At 46.5% G+C, this 21,126-nt stretch overlaps 1 protein-coding gene across 2 annotated transcripts in view; it reads left to right on the top strand.

Moving 5' to 3' along the window:
- ARHGAP6 (Rho GTPase activating protein 6) overlaps positions 1 to 21,126 on the top strand; it is a 2,190,479-nt gene that overhangs the window by 1,730,367 nt on the left and 438,986 nt on the right. For both annotated transcript variants that reach the window (XM_069639186.1, XM_069639187.1), the window contains exon 7: positions 11,762 to 11,912. In XM_069639186.1, coding sequence (XP_069495287.1) covers positions 11,762 to 11,912 — 151 coding nt within the window. The remainder of the gene's footprint in view (positions 1 to 11,761; positions 11,913 to 21,126) is intronic.

Genomic DNA, 21,126 nt, shown 5'->3' with positions numbered 1-21,126 from the left:
GGTAGGTGCCTGTGGCCAGGAAGTGTAGTACAGACACCACCTTCAGTAGGGGTGGGATGGCGGTTGGGCTATCTATCATGCTGATAAGGTCAGCCTGTGTCATGTCCACAATGGCGGCTATGGTGTCCCGGTCCAGACGGTAGAGGGTGTGGATCTGCTCATCAGTGAGGTTGAACGGATGTGCTCGGAGGCGTGGTATTGCGGGCTGCCTGCGTGGTGGTAGTGGCTGTGCTGGTGGGCCTTGCTGGCCCTGCCTTGGCCTCCTCCTCCTCCTGCGTCTCCTCCGTGCGGCTGGTTGTAGTTGGTGTTCGTCTTCTTCTTGGAGTCGGAGCACTTGCAGTGCTATCAGGTCCCCCAGGGCCAACATCGCGAGTCCTGCCGGTAGCATTTCGGTGTGGTTGTGGGAGGAGACTGGCTGTGCAATTTATGTGTTTTCAGGCTGAATGGCCTCCACCTGTGGTGATTCATTCCACCTGTGCAAACTGCTCTCCCCTTTGGCCGAGCACGTCCCGCGCACAACGCTGCAATTCGGGGAATGGTATCTTGCTATTGCAATCATGTATTTGTACCCGATGGCCGTGTAAGATTGGTTGATATGTTCATTCTGCTGTGGTCCCATTGTTTCCCATACTATCTGTGCAGTCGCGAACAGACTTGTGAAGGGTCAGTGGAACGTAGTACTCGAGTAACGGTGGGCCCTCATGCATCACTGTACCGAGTTGCAACGACGGGCGGGGCGTCCCATTTGTGGGTGAAGGCAGTTGCCATTTTCACACACAGCCGCACTCGATGGAATAATTAGTGATTTCAAACGGCCACAGATGCCTTTTCGACGTGATGTTGCAAATGAGGAATTCGAAGGGCGGCGCTTTCGGTTTCCAGCTAGCGGCGAGGAGATGCCCACAGGTCTGACTGCAAATGTAACGTTCTATTGTTCAATGTCCTTGAGACAGGGCCCATGGCGAGGGAGCAATGATTGATATGAATAGTTTGGGATGCGCAATAGCTACGTGGGCGATGAGGCAGGCCGTTCCCAAATACATGTTACTTCACAACACTGGAATTACGGGCTGGGGCACTGTGGATTTAGCAGGCTGCATAACGCACAGACTCAATGGATGTTTCTAATGTTATGTGAGTAATTATTCAGGCGTTTTGATCCCGGGATGAGGGAATGATGAATGGATGCATGGGCAGGTGATTTGATACAGAGTTTGCCATGTACAGGGCTTCTTGGGATCTATCCGCCTCCCCTACGCTATGTGATGCAGGGCTGCCATAGTGGGACCATCGTCTATCTGGCCTTGTTGAGCCCTCCCTGTCTCGAGGCGCCCTCAGACACTTGTGTCCATGCACGTTAACATTCCCATCTGATGGATTCTGTTTTGACAGACGCATGCACAGGTACACTCGTTTGTGATGGTGTTTGCACCTCGATATAGATGGTTATGAGTCGCAAGTGGTTTTGGGGTGGTGATGATCCTTTTGAGTGGGCTAGCATGCATATGGCTGTGGATTTCGTGTGATCATTGAAGTGAGTTGTTCGAATGTAGTTCTGATGGCCATTCTGTTCTTGTTCTTTTCTTTTGGTTGACAGGTATCTCCTCCCCTTTTGCCACTGCCATCTGTATGCCACTCCTGCAGATGGATTTTACTCCCGACACCTGCTGCTTCGTGTTAATCAGTGGAGCAGCATTACGATCTTATGGGACGATCGCCAATGGCCCACATGCCCTTACGCAGTACTGGTGGCTCGGAGCAACATTTCGGCCTTTCAGCTGGACTAGTGCCTCCCCATTGGGTCGGCCCTGCGGTTCTGTGCGCTTCCATGTTGCCTTTTCGTACGTGAATGTGGCTCTGTGTACCATGGGGGAACAGGGCGACACACAGGTAGTGGCTGGTCATTTCTTGCGGATGCTGCCCACAATGGTGATTAGTGTTTTGGAGTTCATGGCCTGATGGCTGTATGGGCTTGGTGACTTTGATGTGCATAAAATTTCTATTCTGATTTGGCCCGTGTAGCGTTTTTCTTTGCAAGTGATGTGCCTATTTGGGGGGCGATGTATTGTGAGGAGATCTGCATTGGGTTCCAGCTTCGGGGTTTAGTTGCGTGGTACTGTGCTGGGCGCGTTTGCCTACGAAGCCCAGTGAGGTCAGGGATGGGGGCTGCCAATATGACTGTTTGAATGTTGTCATGCTCAGGGGCGGGGGATTGGGTTTTGTGTAACAGATGCCGGTCAGCCAGGTGGACTGGTGGAATGATGTGATTTTCGGAATATTGCTGGTCACAGGTGCCTGTGTTTGCGTGCGTTTCTTGGTGGGGGACTGTGGTCATGTCCATTGGGATGGCTTCTGTATTCGTGCCATCTGTGCCCTGCAGCTCCCATTGGCCCCTCTTGTGTTTCTTTTGTTCGTTGCCATGCATGGGTGACTTGTACATTTCAATGGTTGCATTGTGACTTCATTGCACCTACGGGGAGTTGTACTTTGTGGGCAGGGAGCGGTGTACAGGCACTCAGTGGGGCCGTTTACGGTTGATTCGCGATGCCGTACTTCTCGCCATGGCGGAATGGTACATTACGCCATGCCTGATGGCGTTAGGTACATGTCCGCTAGGGTCGGAATTGGCGTACCCTTGCGCCATGGTGGTGTTTGCGGTTTGGCATGGCGCGCGCGCGCGTGCTTGGTGCAGTTAGCGTTGGCGTTCACTACGGTGTCGCTAATGGCTTCGTACTTTGCGGTGACGGGTCATAGTCGCACCGAGCGCTATTCGATGGCGGTATTGCATTTCCGCCATCGTTTTCCCCTTTCCGCCAGGGTCGTAATGAGGGCCAATGAAATACTGGCCAAAATTCTGACCAAACGACTACTTCCCCTCATGCCCGCACTGGTGCTGGGTGACCAGGCAGGGTTCATCCCAGGTCGCAGCACAACATACGGTATCAGAAGGCTGTTTGGTGTCATAGAAGCACTAGATCCATCGCAACAAGCAATAGCAGTCCTTCTCGATGCCGAAAAAGCGTTCAACTCCGTCGAATGGCCATTCATGTTTGCGGTTTTGACGCAAATGGGACTTGGCAACTCATCATCAAGCTAGTCTCACTACTTTATACTGACTCCCGCTCCTTCATCACTCTGGGCAACACAAAGTCAGCCAGCATAAAACTAGAGCGCGGTACCAGACAGGGCTTCCCCCTATCAGCACTTATTTTCGCCTTAATAATGGAACCCCTAGCCTCGCAATTGCGCGCCCAACAACTTCACAGAGGCCTAACCTTTGGACCCCACAAACTAGTCGTCTCACTATATGCGGACAATGTAGTTCTATTTGTGCAGGATCCCGAAGTCAACCTCAATCCAATTATTTGCGAAGTGATTACATTGAGTAATGTCTCCGGCCTCAAAACCAATCACTCCAAATCAGTGATTTTCCCCCTAACACAACAAACCACTAAATTCGTGGACGACCATGGGTTCAAATGGAAACACTCCCGGGTCCGGTACCTAGGCATCTATATGTCCCTCAATCACAATGATATCTATAACGACAACTATGAACTGACACTGAGATCACTCCAAGCGCGCATACAGAGATGGAAATCACTCCCACTAACACTCTGGGTAGAGCCTCCTTAATCAAAATGATGATTCTCCCCATGTTTCTCTACCTATTCACGAACATACCTTTACTTCTTCCACAAATCTTTTTTAAGAAAATGAAGAGCCTTATCCTAGAGCTACTATGGGCAGGGAAACCGGCAAGAGGAGCCTACACGACCCTAACATTACCAACATCTCAAGGCGGCCTCGCCGTCCCCGCAATGGGGAGATACTTCTGGTCAGCCCAGGCACAATTCTTGAGCCACTGGTATACTACACATTTCATCCATTCCCACGTACAAATTGAAAGAGCCCTAACCTCACCCAACCTACTGAGGGCAGTTGTTATCCGTCACTTGCCAGTGCTCCATAATACAATGAATACCGTCCTCTCAACCTATGCATTCTGGAAAAAACTAGCACGAAAATATAAAGTACAAGTCAGATTTCCCCCCTGACAACCGAGAAGACGTTCCACCAGTGGCTCCGTAAAGTCAATGTTCAATCACTTGGCGATCTATTACCCGAAGGCATGTTTATAACCCCCAGATAGTCAGAGAAAGAGGTGTTGACTCGTAACTTGACATATTCATGTACTTCAGGCTACGGTACACCCCGCAGTCAATGTTCCCATCATTTCCCAAACAACCAGATACATGGAATCTCTTACACAACACGATCCAGGCGCAAGGCGAAGGGAGGCTAACCTCACTGATCTATAAATCCCTACTGACGGACACAGTGACCATAGACGCCCGAACGAAGGAATGCTGGGGAAAAAGCCACTCAAACCAGGATACCAGATGAGGACTGGACGTACATCCTGCAGCAAACACAGAAAGTGGCAATAAACACACGCCTCAAGCAAATTCAATTTAACTTTATACACCAAACCTACTTCACCCCGGCCAAAAAACACAGACAACACCAAGTTTCTTCAGCACAATGTGAACGGTGCAATGCCCAGTCGGCTGACTTTCTTCACCTAGCCTGGGGCTGACCCGTGGTCTCCCAGTTCTGGTCTCAGGTGCTACAAACAGTGGCAGCAATAATAGACGAAGAGCTGGCGCTGCTCCCCTTGGTGGCCCTCCTTAGTCTAACCAAATACCTACACCCCTCAATGAGGAAACTGACAGCCCTTCTCCTAGTGTTGGCACGCAGGAGAATAGCTATGGCATGGGGCCGAGGCCCAACTCCCTCTATAGAGGCGTGGAAAAAAGATATCCTATACTGCCAAGCTATAGACACTGAATATCTGCGGACACTCCCACTACACGCACGCCCACCAGACATATGGGGTCCATATGTCACGTACCTACTTACAGCAGCAACAGACTCAGATTCAGGAGAACAAACCGAATGAAATGCTGGTCAAAACAGAAACTATCCCACAACGCTGCCATCTATGAACTATACAAAAGAGGAGCCAACAACCATAGAACTCGAGGACCTAACAGCGTCACAAGGGAGGGAGGGATTGAAAGGGCGGGCTGAATGGCGCAAGGGGTATTGATGCACCCAATTGGTGCATGATTGTTTGTTGTTATGCATAAATCCAAAACTAAAGTTTTTAAAAAAAAGGAATGTCACTTCTCAAGCCGTAGCAGCTCTCATGTCTCCCCCTCCGTGGAATCTGTAACCCTCTCTGCATTGGATGATTTGGTCTCCCAATATCAGAAGATCATCTTGCATGCTATTAATACCCTTGCTCCAGTCAGAGTAACACATTATGAAGGGAATACTAAAAAATAGCAATTCCTGGTTTTCCGATGACCTGATTGCACTGAGGAAAGTGAAAAGGGCTAAAGAACGTGCTTGGTGTTAACCCATGCTCCGCTGCCTTGTTTAATTATAATAAGACAGTCGTCGCCTATAAGCAGGATATCTTTTCCACCAAAAGAGCTAATCTTATTACTAGAATTTGGGAGGCCAAGTCTAGTTCTTGTGATCTCTACATCATTCTCTGTGAACTTAAGGGTAAGAACAACAGATCAGAGATGGAGAAGAATGATGCAGTATCCAGTTATTTTAGTGAATACAAAATAACAAGTGAATTCTTAATGAATAAAAAATACAGAAAAAATATTCAATAAAAATAAATATATATATGTTGGGGTGGGCTAGAGGGCTAAATCTGATGGAGAGGGGTTTGGGACGGGATTTTCAACATGAGGAAACCAGGGGATTGGAGGGGACCGCCAAAAAACAAAATTCAGTATTTTATTTGTTATTTATGTTTCAGTAGAAATGCAATCAATATTTTAGAATTCGCTAAAATCACATAGATCCGATTGATGCCTGGTGTCAGTCGGTTCAAGACAAGTTTGTAAGAATAAAATCTGTTCAACAGAACATTATGTCTCGTCAAGCATCCCTCAATCTCTCTTCTCCTCAGTTTGTGCCTTTCTTTTCACATCATGAGGTCCATGAGGGGAATGAAACCTACTTCCTGCATAGGAGATGTGTCTGGCAAACCTCATTAAGAACTCTGATGTTTTTGTTTCTTGTATCACCAGGGTCATTAATCCATCTTTTGCTGGGTCTTTGGTTCCTTCTTCCATCAAGGAATCATTGATTACACCACTCCTAGAAAAGGACAACCTCGAAAGCAACCTCAAGCCTGAGATAGCAGGAAATTACCGCCCTATCACCAAGGTCCCCTTTTTTTCTGAAAATTCTTGATAAAGTTGCTTTCATCTTCCTGCAAGCCTTTATCAAAGATAATAATTTGAAGGGGGTGCAACAATCTGGCTTTTGTGTCCGTTATGGAACCGAAATGGCACTTCTTGAGCTGAAATCAAATGCTGCTTGCCATTGATTAGAGTTATATGGCATTATTGATGCTTCTGGACCTGTCAGCAGCATTTGACTTAGTGAACCAAAGTCATACACCTCCATACTCTTGCCCCTCTTTCTTCTACTAACCTTTTTCTAGAGAAAAAATCAATGCATTGTTGCAAGGTAGAAAACCTGAGTGTCCTTAAAAGTACTAAAACGAAGAAGAGCTACAGAAACCCAAGTAATCCAGGTACTGGAACGAGTTGGCCCCGCAGAGTTCTGAACATGGATCCAGTGAAGGAGAGGAAGGACTTATACTATGGGCCCAAACCAGGCTGGCAACATTGTATAAAAATCAGCAACAGACTTACACTGTTATCAAACCAGCCCCAGAGTACCAGCAGGTTTGGAAGAAGTCAGATGCGGAGCAGTTGCGCAGTGGAAAGCAGAGAATCTCAGCGGGAAGCGGAAGGCAGCTCTCCAGGATCCAAAGTTTACAGGCCCAGCAACATACAGGTGAGGCAGTGGTACGAACACTGTGAAAAGGAGGACTGCAAGGTTCCACCCTAGTACTGATAATGCAGCGAGCCAAAGCATGCGGAGCAGACACCAGCCAAGGCAGATGACTGGAGGAAGCAGGCAGAAGACCAGCTCCAGTCCTGGGAAGTGCTGCTGCTGTACCCTGAAGGTAACAGGAGGTACAAGCAGGCCGGCAGGGACACAGAAGTGTAGCAGGGTCTCCGGAAAACGCCACAAGCGTCGCAGGGCTGAGGCAAAGACAAAGATGGGCCAGGGACCCTGAGTAACCTACAACAGAATTAAGAGGAAAGCTTCCTCATTGGGGTGGACAAGTAAATGCCACTGACCAACAGGGAAGGGTCAGAAAGACCCTGAGAAGCAGCATTTTAAGTCATCTTCCTCATTACAGTCCTTGGCAGTAGCGTCAACCAAGGGGGCCAGCTAAAGAAAAAAGAGAAAAAGGGTTGAGGACCCCAAAGAGAAGCAGTATTTCGAGTAAGCTTCCTCGTGGCAGTCCTCGGCTGGAGAGTAAACCAGGGGGTCGGGCAAAAGAAGAGAACCAAGGATTGTGGACCCAACACTAAAATAATCTTCAATATCAGAAGTACTCTTCCTCGTGGCAATACTGGGCAGTGAAGTGAGCCAGGTAGTTCAAGTGCAAAGAAGAGAAAAATAAACCAAAGATCCAGTGGAAGGGAGGCATTCGCCTTGGATAGAAATGTGAACTATCATTTTGGGACTTTCAACCAGGGTTTTTTTTCTGGAAAAAGGAAACCCTTGTTTGATTTGTGAATTTCTGGAATCGAATACCCGGAGAAGGGAGTCATTCTCCTGGGAGTAAGTTTGAAGTTTAAGGGACAGAGATGGGATTTGACACCAGACGGTGGATTCTTTAAGTTACGGACATTCTGACAGACCCATTAGTATTTAAGTTGAGGCTGGGAAACCCCTTTTAGAGTTGGGGAAAGTTCAGTTTCTCTTGCTTTTCATTTGGCTGATAAAAGTCTAAAGACCCAAACATGACACATTTGTGTCGGTCTCCTCCTCCTGCACCCTTTGACCCTACATACATGGAATGAGCTTCGACTAACTCTTAGATCGATTCATTCATCATCCTCTTTTAGGAAGGCAGTCATAACCCTTCTCTTTACTAGAGGGGTAGATTAGTTTCTCTCTCATTAGCCTCTAACCCTTTCATTTAGATTTAGTAATAGTTTTCTGTCATAAGTGTGCGCCCTGAGGCCTTTGGGTGTGTTGGTGCAGTATAATCGTAAAGTACAGTATTGCTGGAAAAGATGTCCCTGAAAATCTAAAAGCCCATTTCACCAGGGGAGTGGCAACCACTTCGGCGGTCCAAAGAGGTACATTTGCAATGCTGCAACTTGGTCCTCACTTTGTACTTTCTCAAAGCATTAGACACCCTGCCGGGCTAGGATGCTCGCTTTGGAAGAGCGTTCCCCCGGAATTCCACAGAAAATGAACTTCTCCCACCTTCATCTCCAAAACTGCTATCAGAGCCTATCAAATATGCATTTATTTGTTTTTTTTATAACGCGCCTAATACCATAACATTGGTTTCAAAGGAATCCTTGGGAGGACGCAGTCCATTAGAAGAACAAATTACTCATCCCTGGTCATTTTCTTTCTGATGAATGTTCCTCCCACAGATTCTTCATCACCCTCCAAGCCTTACCCTTCTGTGACTGTGTGCAAATTTATACTTCTCTCTTTCAGTACCCATGCAGGTTATATATTCCTCAAGACGGCTGAGCAGAAAGAGGGAAAAACGGAACCGTTGCTACGGGTGCAATGTGTGCTATTTATACGGTATCCAGTGATTTTACAAAAACTTTTTAGTAGAGGCATTTTGTCCCAAACTATTTTACAGAAAAATACTGATTTCTTTTTTTTTAAAATATATATTTATATCGGGAGTGTGGGGGTAATGGGTTAAAACAGTTAGGGAGAGGTTAGGGGGGTTACAAACATGGGGAAACAGGGGGCTTAGGAGGGTGATCCCACCCCAAATAAAAAAAATGTCTAATATTTTCAGTAAGAAATTCCTCTACTAATAGGTTTTTGGTAAAATCACATATAACCCGTTGATAGCACCATCAATGTCACGTCAAGAATAATGGTAACTGTCGAGAGATGCTGATGCCAAACAGCACCCCCAGATGTTGAACATTTTTCAGAGACTGCAAAGCAGGATACAAATATATCAAAGATGAGTAATCCATGGGAGGAACATCCATCAGAAAGAACATTGCCAGGGTTATGTTTCGCTACACATGTACTTTGGCCCCTTCACTATGTTTCCACAGACGTTTCAAGGAAATCACGAAGGGGCTCTTCAGGACCTTTCCCACGGTGAGCAAACCCGCCCCTTCTTGGGAACTAAATAACAATCTCAGCAGACTAATGCGAGCCCTGTTGAAACCTATGCACAGAGCTAACATGAAATTTGTTTAATGGAAGGCAGCATTTATAGTGGCCATTGCCTCTGTGAGGAGAGCAAGCAAAATCCAAGTTCTGTCCATGCAGCCGCCTTACTCTAGCATTCCACAAGGGCAATTCCACTTCAACAAGCCATTGGTGCCGCCTGTTTTCTTCAGTGTCCCGACATTCCCAGTTGAAACGTCCCTCTATTCCTTGGATGTGATAAGGACTCTTAAATACTAAATGGACCCTGCATCAAGTGTTTTGCAAATCTTCACATATATTTATAGGCTATGGACCTAATAGTGCAGGCAAAGGCATTTGAGGCCTCCATCTCCAGGTGGCTGTCAACATGCATTGCCTTTTACCATAGACAAGCCAAGCGATGCTTGGACGACCAAAAGTACATTCCACAAGATCTATATCCTGTAAGGGTGTAGAAGACATAAGCTGTCTCAAAGGTGTCATGTTTGGGGCTAAAGGCCATTATTAAATAGTAAAGAAAGAGAAAACCTATCTATCCCTATTCCTAAGAGTTTTTTCCCTGCCTCAACTAAAGAGATAAGTTGAGTGTCAGGATATCTGTCAACTCAAGTGTCCACTCTCCTGTGTCAAGAAAACCTTAGTTCTGTCCCCTACACTCGAAACTAAAGAATAAGGCAGTACTGTTCTGGTCTCACACGTTGTCAGGGCGAAAGGCCTTCTTCCCCGGATGGTAAAGTTCCAAAGCAATAGTTCCTTGGTGAACCAGGAGAATGTCTCCCTTCTTCTGATGTCCAGTTTCAGATAGCCCCAGGGGAATGACTCCCTACCCCAGGCCTTGTAGGACCTTACTGTCAGTCCAGATTTCGAGGAGAAAGACTCACTTCTCCCGGTATGTTGTTATTAGTTCCTTAAAAGAAGGGGGAATGACTCCTATCCCCTATTCCTCTTTTCACTAGGCCTCACACCTACAACACCCAATTCTAAGTGTTTAGGAGGGCCCATGAGCCTGGCTTCTCTTCTTTGATCAGGCCCACTTGGTTCACTTCCCTGTGAAGTACTGCCACGAGGAAGATGACTTGTATCTGGTTTAGGGTCCCTGACCCCCCTTTGGCTGTCAGTGGGTTTATCCCTGCCACTGTTGTGAGGGACTCTCCCTCTCAAGTTCTCTTTATTGTTTGTGGGGTCCTCGATTCTTCCCTGGTTGGTCAACAGGCTCTGTTCCACCAATCAGATGAGGAGGAGAAGGTTTGTAGGATGTCTGGACCTGCCATGCCACCTAGGCATTAGGATTTCAAAGGGGCCTAAGGAGAACTGCATGTGCCCTCTTGGTAAACAGCCCTTCATTTCCTCCGGGTCACCCGTGCCACCCTTTACCTTGTTTGGGTTTTCGCCAGATCACAGGTTTTCCTGGGTTGGCGGGCATTCTGTTCGGCATCTCCAGTGTCTTGCTTTGCTTGCGGCTGTGTGACGGCACTGTCGGCTGCCTTCTGCGTTCCTTCCTCCTCTCGACACTACTGTGTACAGGTGTGCTCCTGCAGACCTCCCGATCATCAGACGCAGCGGACTGCCAGCATCCTTGGAGCTCTCTCCATCCAGATCAGCGATACAGGTTGATATCTTGCGCTTTTGGTGCACGACACACCTGCAGTCTTCTGCAGCTGCTAGAGACCAAGCGTTTAGTCCATTGTTGATTTTTATACAGTGTTGCCAGCAGTGTCTGGGCTCATTGTATGTCCTTTGTCTCTTTCACAGGTTTCATCTGCATTGCTCCGCAGGGCCAACTCGCTCCAATACTAGGATTACCTGGGTTCTGTTGTTCTTCGTCTCAGTACGCTTGAGGTACTCTGCCTTATAACAGTACATAGGTCTACTGTGTACAAAAAGGTTAGCTGAGGAAGGAGTGGCTAGAGGAAGTGGGAGGTTGATGTTCAAATAAGGGCTGTACCCTAGATGGTCAACCTTATCCCGAGAGGGGAAGTCCGCCCCCCCTCATGAGATCCTTCCGCATTATACCACCCCCCGGGAGGACTATTGGGGAGCAGCCTCACATCCCTGGCCTCATGGGACAGGGCTTCCCCTCAGGGAGCAGTGACGACATCTAGTAAATCGTCACAATCCTCTATTACTCTTCTGTTAGCTGGAGTGCCACTGTTGGACATTTGCAGCGCTGCCATATTGTGAGGGAACCCTTCAAAAATCTGAACGCATCCTACATTCCTGAGCAGAGAAATGGCAGGTCTCCTTGTAATGCAGGACATTTTTTAATTGTATTTTATTCTTTAGCATTTATGACTTAACACTCAGTGATGTCACTTTTTGCACTATGAAAGATAATATTGGTTTCAACATGGTAATTCTGTGAACTACTTTCCCTTTTTGACATTTACTTGTGCATCTGATATGCTTGTGTGGACATTCCTGTTTTTGTGGTTCCTTGCAGTTACGTGAAGAGTTCGACCGTGGGATAGATGTGGTACTGGACGAGGAGCACAGCGTGCACGATGTGGCTGCTTTATTAAAGGAGTTTCTGAGAGACATGCCCGACCCTCTTCTTACCAAGGAACTTTATACTGCCTTCATCAACACTCTTTGTGAGTATTGTAGCTTCATTGGGCAAATGAATATCATTATATTGCTGTTACTACAATAAAACACCGGCTGCAAGTACATCATTACATTATTTCTGCAGATTCATGTGAATCATGATTCATGAGCCATTTGAATTGTTGCTCCCAGTGTGCTGCGTTTCCATATGGAACATACCGTTACTACCCTGCAATGCAACAAAGGGAATGACGCACAATTGAGCACCTTTTATGCTTGAGTAGACCAGCCATGATATTAGTGCAGTGGTCCAGAAAGCAGGCGGTTGCAGACATGCAGGGATCTGGTCTGATTCCGGTATCATTGCAGAGCTTATAGCTTAGTCCAGCCTACTGTGGGGCATGTAAATAAAAAATGAAAATGACTTACTGCTGAAAAGTCACTGCAGCCAACAAGACACAGGATCGGATATAAGCACGGGCTGTCTGTGCCTCCACCCGGGCCACACAGGCACAGATGCTGCATGCATAGCAGGTAGTACAAAATGCATTTTAGTTGAGATGTACCAAATTTCGGCTTTGAGTAATTATTTGGCCGAATTAAGGCTGAAAAATAGCCATTCGACTTGGCACAAATTATTTCTTGCTCTTCAGCTCTAGTCAAATACTTAGACTTCTCATTCCAATGCAATGTAACTGCTCAGAGGGGAAAATATGAAGTGCAGATTGCAACACAGAATGGAATGAAACATTACTGAAAGCATTCCTGGTAGTAAGATTATGGTACATGGGTTTGTATCATAACCGGTAGTGGAGACAAGTTTGGCAGAGGTAGTTGGCGATATATCAGGTGAAGAGCCATGACCCCGCCTTTATGCTGGGAAATATCTCCAATTCAACTGTTAGGCCAGTCTGCCGGATGGAGTATAGCAAGATAGGTGTGAGGTCCCTGTTTGTATATGAGATAGTCAGAGAGCTATGCTCTTCTGGTGAAATTGGCAGGCAGGGAGGGCTGTCTTTTCAAGGTCAATAGGGCTTGGGACGGGTCAGTTATATGTTGTTAGGGAGAATTCTCATTTATGGCTAATTTCCCTCACCTAATGAGTCCCCCAGCAGCTTTGCTGGACTTCTGGATTTTATTTTTTTCCACTTGGTAAGAGTGTGAGCTTTCCCCCCACTCTTACCTGTGTTTTGCCAGGTATATTTCTCTGTTTTTGTGATTGTGGACTCTGAAGTACACCACTTCAGTAGCCCCCTTCTTTTGTGTGTCACACAGCACCTTCAGTGCCGTGGCACAGGGTTGTCTTTTTAGACTTCCCACCGACTCCATTTCTGAGGCTGACTACTGTCCCCCAGAAAAGGGTACATTTGCCATTAACTTTTCTTAGTCATTTAACTACAGATCCAGGACACCCGATTTAACATGGAGGACTGGAAAGCATTAATCCGTAGCCCTTGTTATCTTTGTCTCCTAGAGCATTGTTTAGCTCTTTCAACATTTAGACTTGGCTGGTGGCCGTGGTATCTACCCTAACTTTTGTACCGCGATTATATTAGATAAATGTGGTACTGTTTTAGGCTATTATATTAGCCCCGAACATAAACCCGCTTGACCAAATTGTCTTTCTTTTGGCTCCGGTTGGGTTTATTCGCCATTTCTTTTTGTTAAAGTCCTTCTTGTGTTTTACTTTGCGCGGCAAACTAGGTTCTTCTTTGTTCACCGTCTTTTGGCGCCTTCTGCCCAGAAGCCCTCCACCAGGCGCCTGGGTGTCTAGGTGGGCTGAATGTGAGGGAGGGGTGTAGTCGCTCCTTGCACAGGGTATCCTAGGAAACCCAAGTTGCACTTTGCCATGATTGGCTGAGCTGGTTGTCCCGGCTAGACAACCCCCCTGCTGGGTGATTGACAGCCAGGCTGTGTGAGTGGAGGTTTTGAGCATAGAAGGCAGGTCTCTTGGACTAGAAGTCAGAATCGCCACTGGAACTACAAGAAACCGAAGAGAAGCGGGTAGAACGACGATTGCTGCAACTACCCCGTCCCGGTGAAGCCCTGATGCAGTCCGGAGCTATCTACCCTTCGACGACTAGAGAAGATCCAGTCCAGAGTCTTCGTCCCTTGAGCCTGGTGGGGATAACCAGCTCATCTTCTTCAGCCAGAGGTCGCCTTTGTGGTCGAAATCGCTGCACACTGCTGTAGTGGTCCGGATAGCCACCTGAAGAACCTCTCCTGTTTTTAAGGAGCGCATCTTTTATTCATTGTCGCTGCTGCCGGCTTCATCCCTGTGTGGTGTAGACCCCCTTCGGACGTCGTCCTTTTCCTCGAAGCTTCAGGAACCGTGGGTCTGCGGGACACCAACAGGAACAACTGCCAGGGCACCAGCTGCATCATTGGAATAAGGTACTGTGTCCTGCTTGAGGAAAGAGGTTGAACCCCTTTTCTTCATCTTCAAGGCTTGCCCTTGTCTGCTCTCCTTCTTATAACCTTTGCTTCCGAACATTGACTTGGCTACGTTGAATCGAGAACTGTCTGACTGTGTGATCTTCGGCAACAGGTCCCCGGTGTCACTTAACCCTAGCTCCGGCCCTTTGACTCTTGAACTCCTGTCTCTGAGTGTTTCTCGATTCTGTCTGCCTAACCAAAGTATTGCCTGTGATTTTTGCCTCCAACTCCCTCTGGGTATCTCAGGTGCTAAGTGTGTTTTTGCCCCGGTAGCATTTCATGTCACGGATACACGTTTAGTTATTAGACCGAACTGTCAAAAAGTGATCGCAATCATATTTGCGGTAACCTGTTTTGTTCGTAACACCGGTCCATTCAAACACAGGGTACTTACCTTGAGACATACTGTACAAAGTGAATTGGTTAGTTGTAGTATATTTTTCGAGTGGTTTTAATCTAATAGAAGTGTCATGTTTACAACAAATGGTTTAAAAATAAATGTACTTATATTTTTCTACCTGAAAACTTGAGTCAGTGTTTGCTTGAGTCACAGTAATTGTGGTCCCTTTGTGTAATCTCTGCTACTGCTCATATACTCTTGAGATAAGCCTAGCTGCTCCGCCACTGCTACCACTTTGACATAGTAGTGCAGGCTTGTACTAAAGGTAAAACTTGTATTGCCACCTGTAGTCTTAATTGAGTGTAGTGGTCCCTAAGGGCACTGCACAGGATTCTGCCTAACATATGTCATGCAGCACAAGATGTGGTTGTCATTTCCCAACCCATACTAGCCTCTAGGAAGAACTTGCTTATTGGGAAATCCCTAGAATAACATTATAGGTCAGACTGTCACAACATGAATGAGAGAACCTTACTGTGTGGACAAAGAGAGATAGAAAGCACTGTCTCTACTGGTGTTGTGGGACGGAAGATTGAAGAGTTGGAGACATAGAGAAAGCAATAGAGCTGTGCATTAAAATTCACTTTTCTTCAAAGGTACTTTACAACTTAGAATAGATTGCAATATGTGTCATTTGCAGTGTCCTTTGCAAATTGCAGTATCTATTTTGTTCACTGCAAGCAAACACTTTACATTCATGAAGCCTGCCAGTTTATGTACTGGTTTTGCATATGCAACATCCTTCATACATATGGTCCCTCCTTTTTTGCTAATCTTTTATTTTTTGGCTTGTGCGCATTGAATAAGAATGAAATGTTGATTTTTTTTGTTTTTTGTTTTTTTTTTGTTTTATTGGTTAATCAAATTTAAACCTTTAACACTCCTTCATGTCAGTTCATCAATATTAGATGAGTGCATATCCAAAGTTACGTAGATGCAGTGACTTTTCCCAAAACCAATTCTCTTGGTCTGTCCAGTTTAGTCAATTTAGCTCACACTTCAGGATCGTCAACCTCCTGGTCCAGTTTTAGTGCTTCGACAAATTTCAATGCATCTAAGGTCTTACCGACCTTTTTGACTGTCATTAGCCGCTCCCAGTACTCCTCTTCCGTCTCCTCAGTAATATTGATGGTATAGCTTCCCATGTATACTTGTCGTTTCAGTGCGAGCGTCGGACAAACTAGCATCACATGTCTGATAGATTCTATTTGGGTCCTGTTTTTACAGAACCTGCAGTATGCCATCGATTTGTCAATAAGTCGTCTTCTCCATTTTACCTCTCGGGAATACCATACATTAAGCCTGCAACGCATGAGCAAGTCTCTGAAATGGGCAGATGGAAATTTCAGCAAGTATGGTGGGAGCATATTTAAACCCTTTCTTTCCCAGATGATGTTGTGGCACAGATTCCTTGACAGGCTTTTCTCCTGTGTTTCTTCCCAATCCTTTTCCCGAACAGATCTTTTGGCCTTATCTGGATTACACTTTAAGGTCTCTTCCGAGATGTCTAGCTTTTCCAAAGTCGCTTCACATCTTATCTTCCATTCGTGTAAGATCTTCTCTCCATTTTGCGTCTCGGTCTGTATTAAGATTTTAAACGGCTGGGCTGGGCTGTCAAGGATGCACTTTCTATAGAGGGACAAGGTTTTCCATATTGTGATTGAAGCCATAGATTGGAGCCTTAATTCTGTCCTTATGATCTCTATCGGGAGAGAGTTCGGGAGGCGTAAGATCTTTCGCCAAAAGTAGGCTTCGCATAAATTCCAAACTTCCCATTTTAGGGCTAGAAGTGCCTCTGCTCCATACGTGATTACTGCCACCACCTTTTGTTTATAAAAAGTTGTTACCGGAGCCAGTGAGAATTTGCCATATCTGCGGTGTAGAAGTATTCCTTGGTTGGTCAAGGCTGATAGTTTTTCTCGGATCAGCATGTAATGTGCCTGTTCATTGCTGTTTTTATTAATCCTTATCCCAAGGTATATTGTGGTATCCACCTCCTCCAGTTTTTCCTTGTCTGGATTTTTCCTGATGATTTTTTTCCACGGCAGGCCCTCATGGCTAGAATCATCGATTTTTTTTTTTTTTTTTTTACATTGATCTTCACGTCGTTGTTTTTTAGATACTTATTAAAGGCCACAATCCGTCGCTGCAGTCCTATCTGCGTTTGATCTGCGAATACTGCGTCATCCGCATACATCATCCATGGTACCTCAGTTCCGTTGATCTTCGGAGGGAAAGCCCGGATCTGATCCTGGGTGGTCTTCATGTCTGCCATATATAGGACAAAGAGGAAGGGGGCTAGAGCACATGCTTGTTTTATGCCTCGAAAAGTTTTTATCTTCCTGGAAAGTCCTCCATTAGCAGTAATTTGGATCTGTATCGCGGTATCGGTGTATAGGGCTTGCATAGCTTCCAGCAGATCCTTTGGGCACCCCCAATTCCTCAATTTTGACCACATGCGCTCTCTATTTATACCGTCAAACGCCTGTTCGAGATCGAGACCAGGTAGGTCGTTTTTTTTCCTTCCGAAGCCTTTGCCTTCAATAAGTTGATCAGAGATAAGTTGAGGGCAGTGCCAACACCGCTAACGAAAGCTGTTTGTCTCTCATCCAGGATGTTAATCTGGTTAGCCCATTTTTTTAGATCCCTTAAGAGGATAGACGCGAATAGCTTGCCGATTGAATCTAACAACGCTATCGGTCTGTAATTCCTGGGATTGCCTCGATCCCCCTTTTTGTAGATGGGCACAATATAAGCCTCAGTCCACGTGGTTGGAATTTGCCTTGCTTTTATTATTTGTTCGAAGAGCGCATGTATTAAATCGGACCAGTCTTCATAGTTGTCTTTCAGCATTTTATTCGAAATGCCATCTCGGCCTGCCGCCCGAGAAGTGCTAAGTTTTTTAATTAGCATAAGGATGTCATCTCTATCGAATATCAAGGCCCATGGGGTAGCAGCCGGGATCTTCTCTATGGTTTTTCCTTGGGTTTTCCCTTCATATAATGAGGTATAGTGCTGAAACCACTTTTCTTCCGAGACTTGGTTCACACCTATAGCCGATTGATTCAGGTCATTGTTGTTAATTAGGTCCCACGTACTTCTTGTGTTATTAGTCGATAGTGCAGCGAGCATCTTCTCTGCATCTCTTTGTAGTCTCAGATGTCTATTTGAGCGCAGCCAGTTTTTATATTTTATATCTTTGCCGGCATTTTCTCAGAAGTTCACATTTCTCAATGGTGTTGGTCTGGTGTATGAGTCTGAGGTGTGCTCTATATTGTTTTCGCCTGGCAACTACAAGTTCATCAAAGGCATGCTTTTTTTCAATTTGTTTTACTTTAGTTGGGTCGTGCTTCACCACAAAGGCTTCCAATAGCCATTTGTTTTTGACCCTCTTGTCTTGTAGCTCTGTAGCTTCCTTATATTCCTGTACCAATTTTGGTATGATCTGATTTTTCAGCCTTAGTCGGTTTCTTCCCCACGATACTTCAGTTTCCATCATTCTTTTGTTCCCTGTGATCACTCGTTTTTCCCAAGCAAGTTCTGTTGCAAGCAAGCTATGATCACTATTTGCTTGTTTGATTATTGTAAACGAATTTATCCAGGCGAGTGTGTTGCCACCCACGAAGCAGTAGTCGAGGCATGCTCCAGATTTTCCACTGTGCCATGTATTAGCGCCCATTAGGTCTCCTCTTGTTTGGCTATTTAACATCCTCATATCTCTAATTTGCATTTCCTTCATCCATATTTTTTCTTTTCCCAGTAGATTTTCTATTTGTTTGTTGATTGTTGATTATGATAAAGAGAAATAGGGGTGTGTGGCCTGGCATTCATGGCATGAGGTGGCTGCAGAGCTGAGCTCCAGCCGTGATCCTTTTTATAGATCCTGCATCGATGGTGTAACGGCACAAACTACCCTGAAAATTACACTTGGTGATATCGGAAGCATTCCCCCTCATCCCGGTAGCAATTCCGTAATAAATTGGCACGGGGAAGGGTGAGCAATATCCTCCGTATGGGTACCCGCTGCGCAAATCAACATGGCGGATCCAGCCGCATACTGAAACTAAGTAGGGGGAAGGGCCGAACAGCGCCACGTACATCAAGGCGGCGAGGTGAACAACAGTGGAGGTGGCTGGACCTGGAAACGTTGCTGGACAGACTGCTGCAACATGAAAGGAAGCCCTTAGAAGACCTGGAGATGAGTAGATCGAGGTGCTTGGCTAGTAAGCGGAGACTGACAGCGGACGAGCAGGGTGCTGTCAAGAGGAGGCGGCTGGCACCGATGAGGACTTTGCGCCTCATTACAGCAGTACAGTCATCCAGCAGCAGGGAACTCGGACCACAGATTGGTGGGCTGCACAAGTCGAGTCGAACGATGGAGAAAGGCACAAGGTGAGCTGCGCAATCAACAAAGCCTGCCAGGCTCTGGAAGTGTGAATGCAAAAGGGGGACCGATAGGGCGTAGCTAAGAGAGGCTTGAGTCGCATAACCCCAGGCGTGCCGACCAGCAGGCAGAGTCCAAAAACACACCCCGAGGAAGGATGCGAGCGAACAGGGGGCAGAGTGCTGTAACAGAAAACAAGCACAAAGATTTATGTTTGCACAGCGCAACTGCAGGGCATGAAACCCATCAAATCACTAGGCTACACAAACATCACAAACAAATAGCCCGCTGTACCGGCTGGCCCCATAGATCAACACAGCCTTAATGGGACACACACCCACGCAGGCAAACATAGGACAGTCAACTGTGTAAGGAACGCAACATACTTCCCTAACCTGCTGATCCTGACCAAAAGAAGCCATCGCAACCTCCCCAACTACCTAGACTGCATTGTGATATAAGCCAACTGGGGGAAGAAACAAAGGCACAACCGGGCACCGAGGGTTACAAACAACGAAAAAGAAATCTGGGGGCGCAACGAAACAAAGCTGGGCAGAAGGCTTGAGCAGGCCCAGACTACTGAGCGCACAAAAATAAAAGTTAACACGGCAAGCCATCAAAGCACCGCTGAGCTGCACAGGGCAACCGAGACTGCAGGGAGCGTGGCACACACGAACCCCTGACCCTGCTGTTTGAACTTCCGTGGAGCCTACATTAGGACACTAGAAGGTGCTTAGAACAACTGCATAGCCACTACAGGACACCCAAACTACCATGCCATCCACCAAAGATAAAGACAAAACAATGTTGACAATAATGGACGCGTTTGCGATAACAAAAACACGGCCCTCGCTGCAGGAAGCAGAAGCCACACCAGAAGCTCAGAAATCAGCAGAAACAGATAATCGGGATGGACAAGTGCTTGAGGCCATGGCAGCCCTGAGCTCCTTTATCGATACAAAAATTGATGAAGTCAAAACAGACATGCAACTGATGAGACAAGATGCAAGGAACCTGACAGAGAGGGTGTCTACTGTCGAAGCCGGGCTACTGGAAGCAACGGAGACCACAACGGACTTGAAATCCAGGGTGGCTGAACTAGAGAAAAGAGTAGCGACTCTAGAAGTAAGAACTGAAGATGCAGAGGGGAGGGCCAGACGTAGTAACGCCAGATTGCTCGGGATTCCTGAAGGAATGGAAGGCCTGAATCCGACTAGGTATGTGGAGTCCCTACTACAACAGGAGATGGGCGCAGCCAAGCTCTCGCAGGGCGTTGCAGTGGAAAGAGCCCACAGAACACTTAAAAAAAAAACACCACCGGGCTCGCACCCTCGCCCAATGATTGCAAAGATACTTAATTTCCAAGACCAGGAAATTATACTCCAGCATTCAAGGGAGGGCGGGGTGAGAGAACGAGGCGACTCCAAGATATCCATATACCCTGACTATACGCCAGCTGTGCAGCGAGCAAGGAACTACTATGTACCGATTAAAGCACGTCTCAGACAACTGAACCTGAAATACATGCTGCTGTACCCCTCCAGATTGAAGGTAATCCACAAAGGGCAAGCTATATTTCTGGAAACGCTGGCGGCAGCCAACATGTGGCTAGAACACAATAACCTGGCAGACGGGAAAGAAAGGGTCACCTGAGATACAAAGGCATGCAGGAAATGAACAGACTCTGAACACTGCGACTACCTGTAGCTCTAATAGTGAAACAAACTACCGCAATGAAATGACCGTTAAAGCATTTATTTGAACGGCTGGAGACACACCTGGCCATCTAGCCAACACAATGAGGCCTAACCCACGGAATAACCAGTGCGGACCTGTTGTCGGCACGTGAACACTCGCACTGGATGCCTCTTAAAGGGACTGACAGTGCAGGGGCGCCTGAGCACAGCGGTTTAATGCAGTCGCTGGGCGCGATTGTTTGGTTAATGTTACTTGTTGTTGTTGTTCATTACTGTTCCAATGTCTTCAAGATGAGAAAGGGGTGGTTGAGGAAGGTCCACGATCAGAACATACAATCGAACAG

The sequence above is a fragment of the Ambystoma mexicanum genome, chromosome 7q (assembly GCF_040938575.1).
Source record: "Ambystoma mexicanum isolate Mex_15411 chromosome 7q, UKY_AmexF1_1, whole genome shotgun sequence".
Taxonomy (NCBI): Eukaryota; Metazoa; Chordata; class Amphibia; order Caudata; family Ambystomatidae; genus Ambystoma; species Ambystoma mexicanum.
The sequence above is the reverse complement of the archived record's forward strand: the minus strand, read 5'-3'. Positions and strand labels throughout refer to the sequence as shown.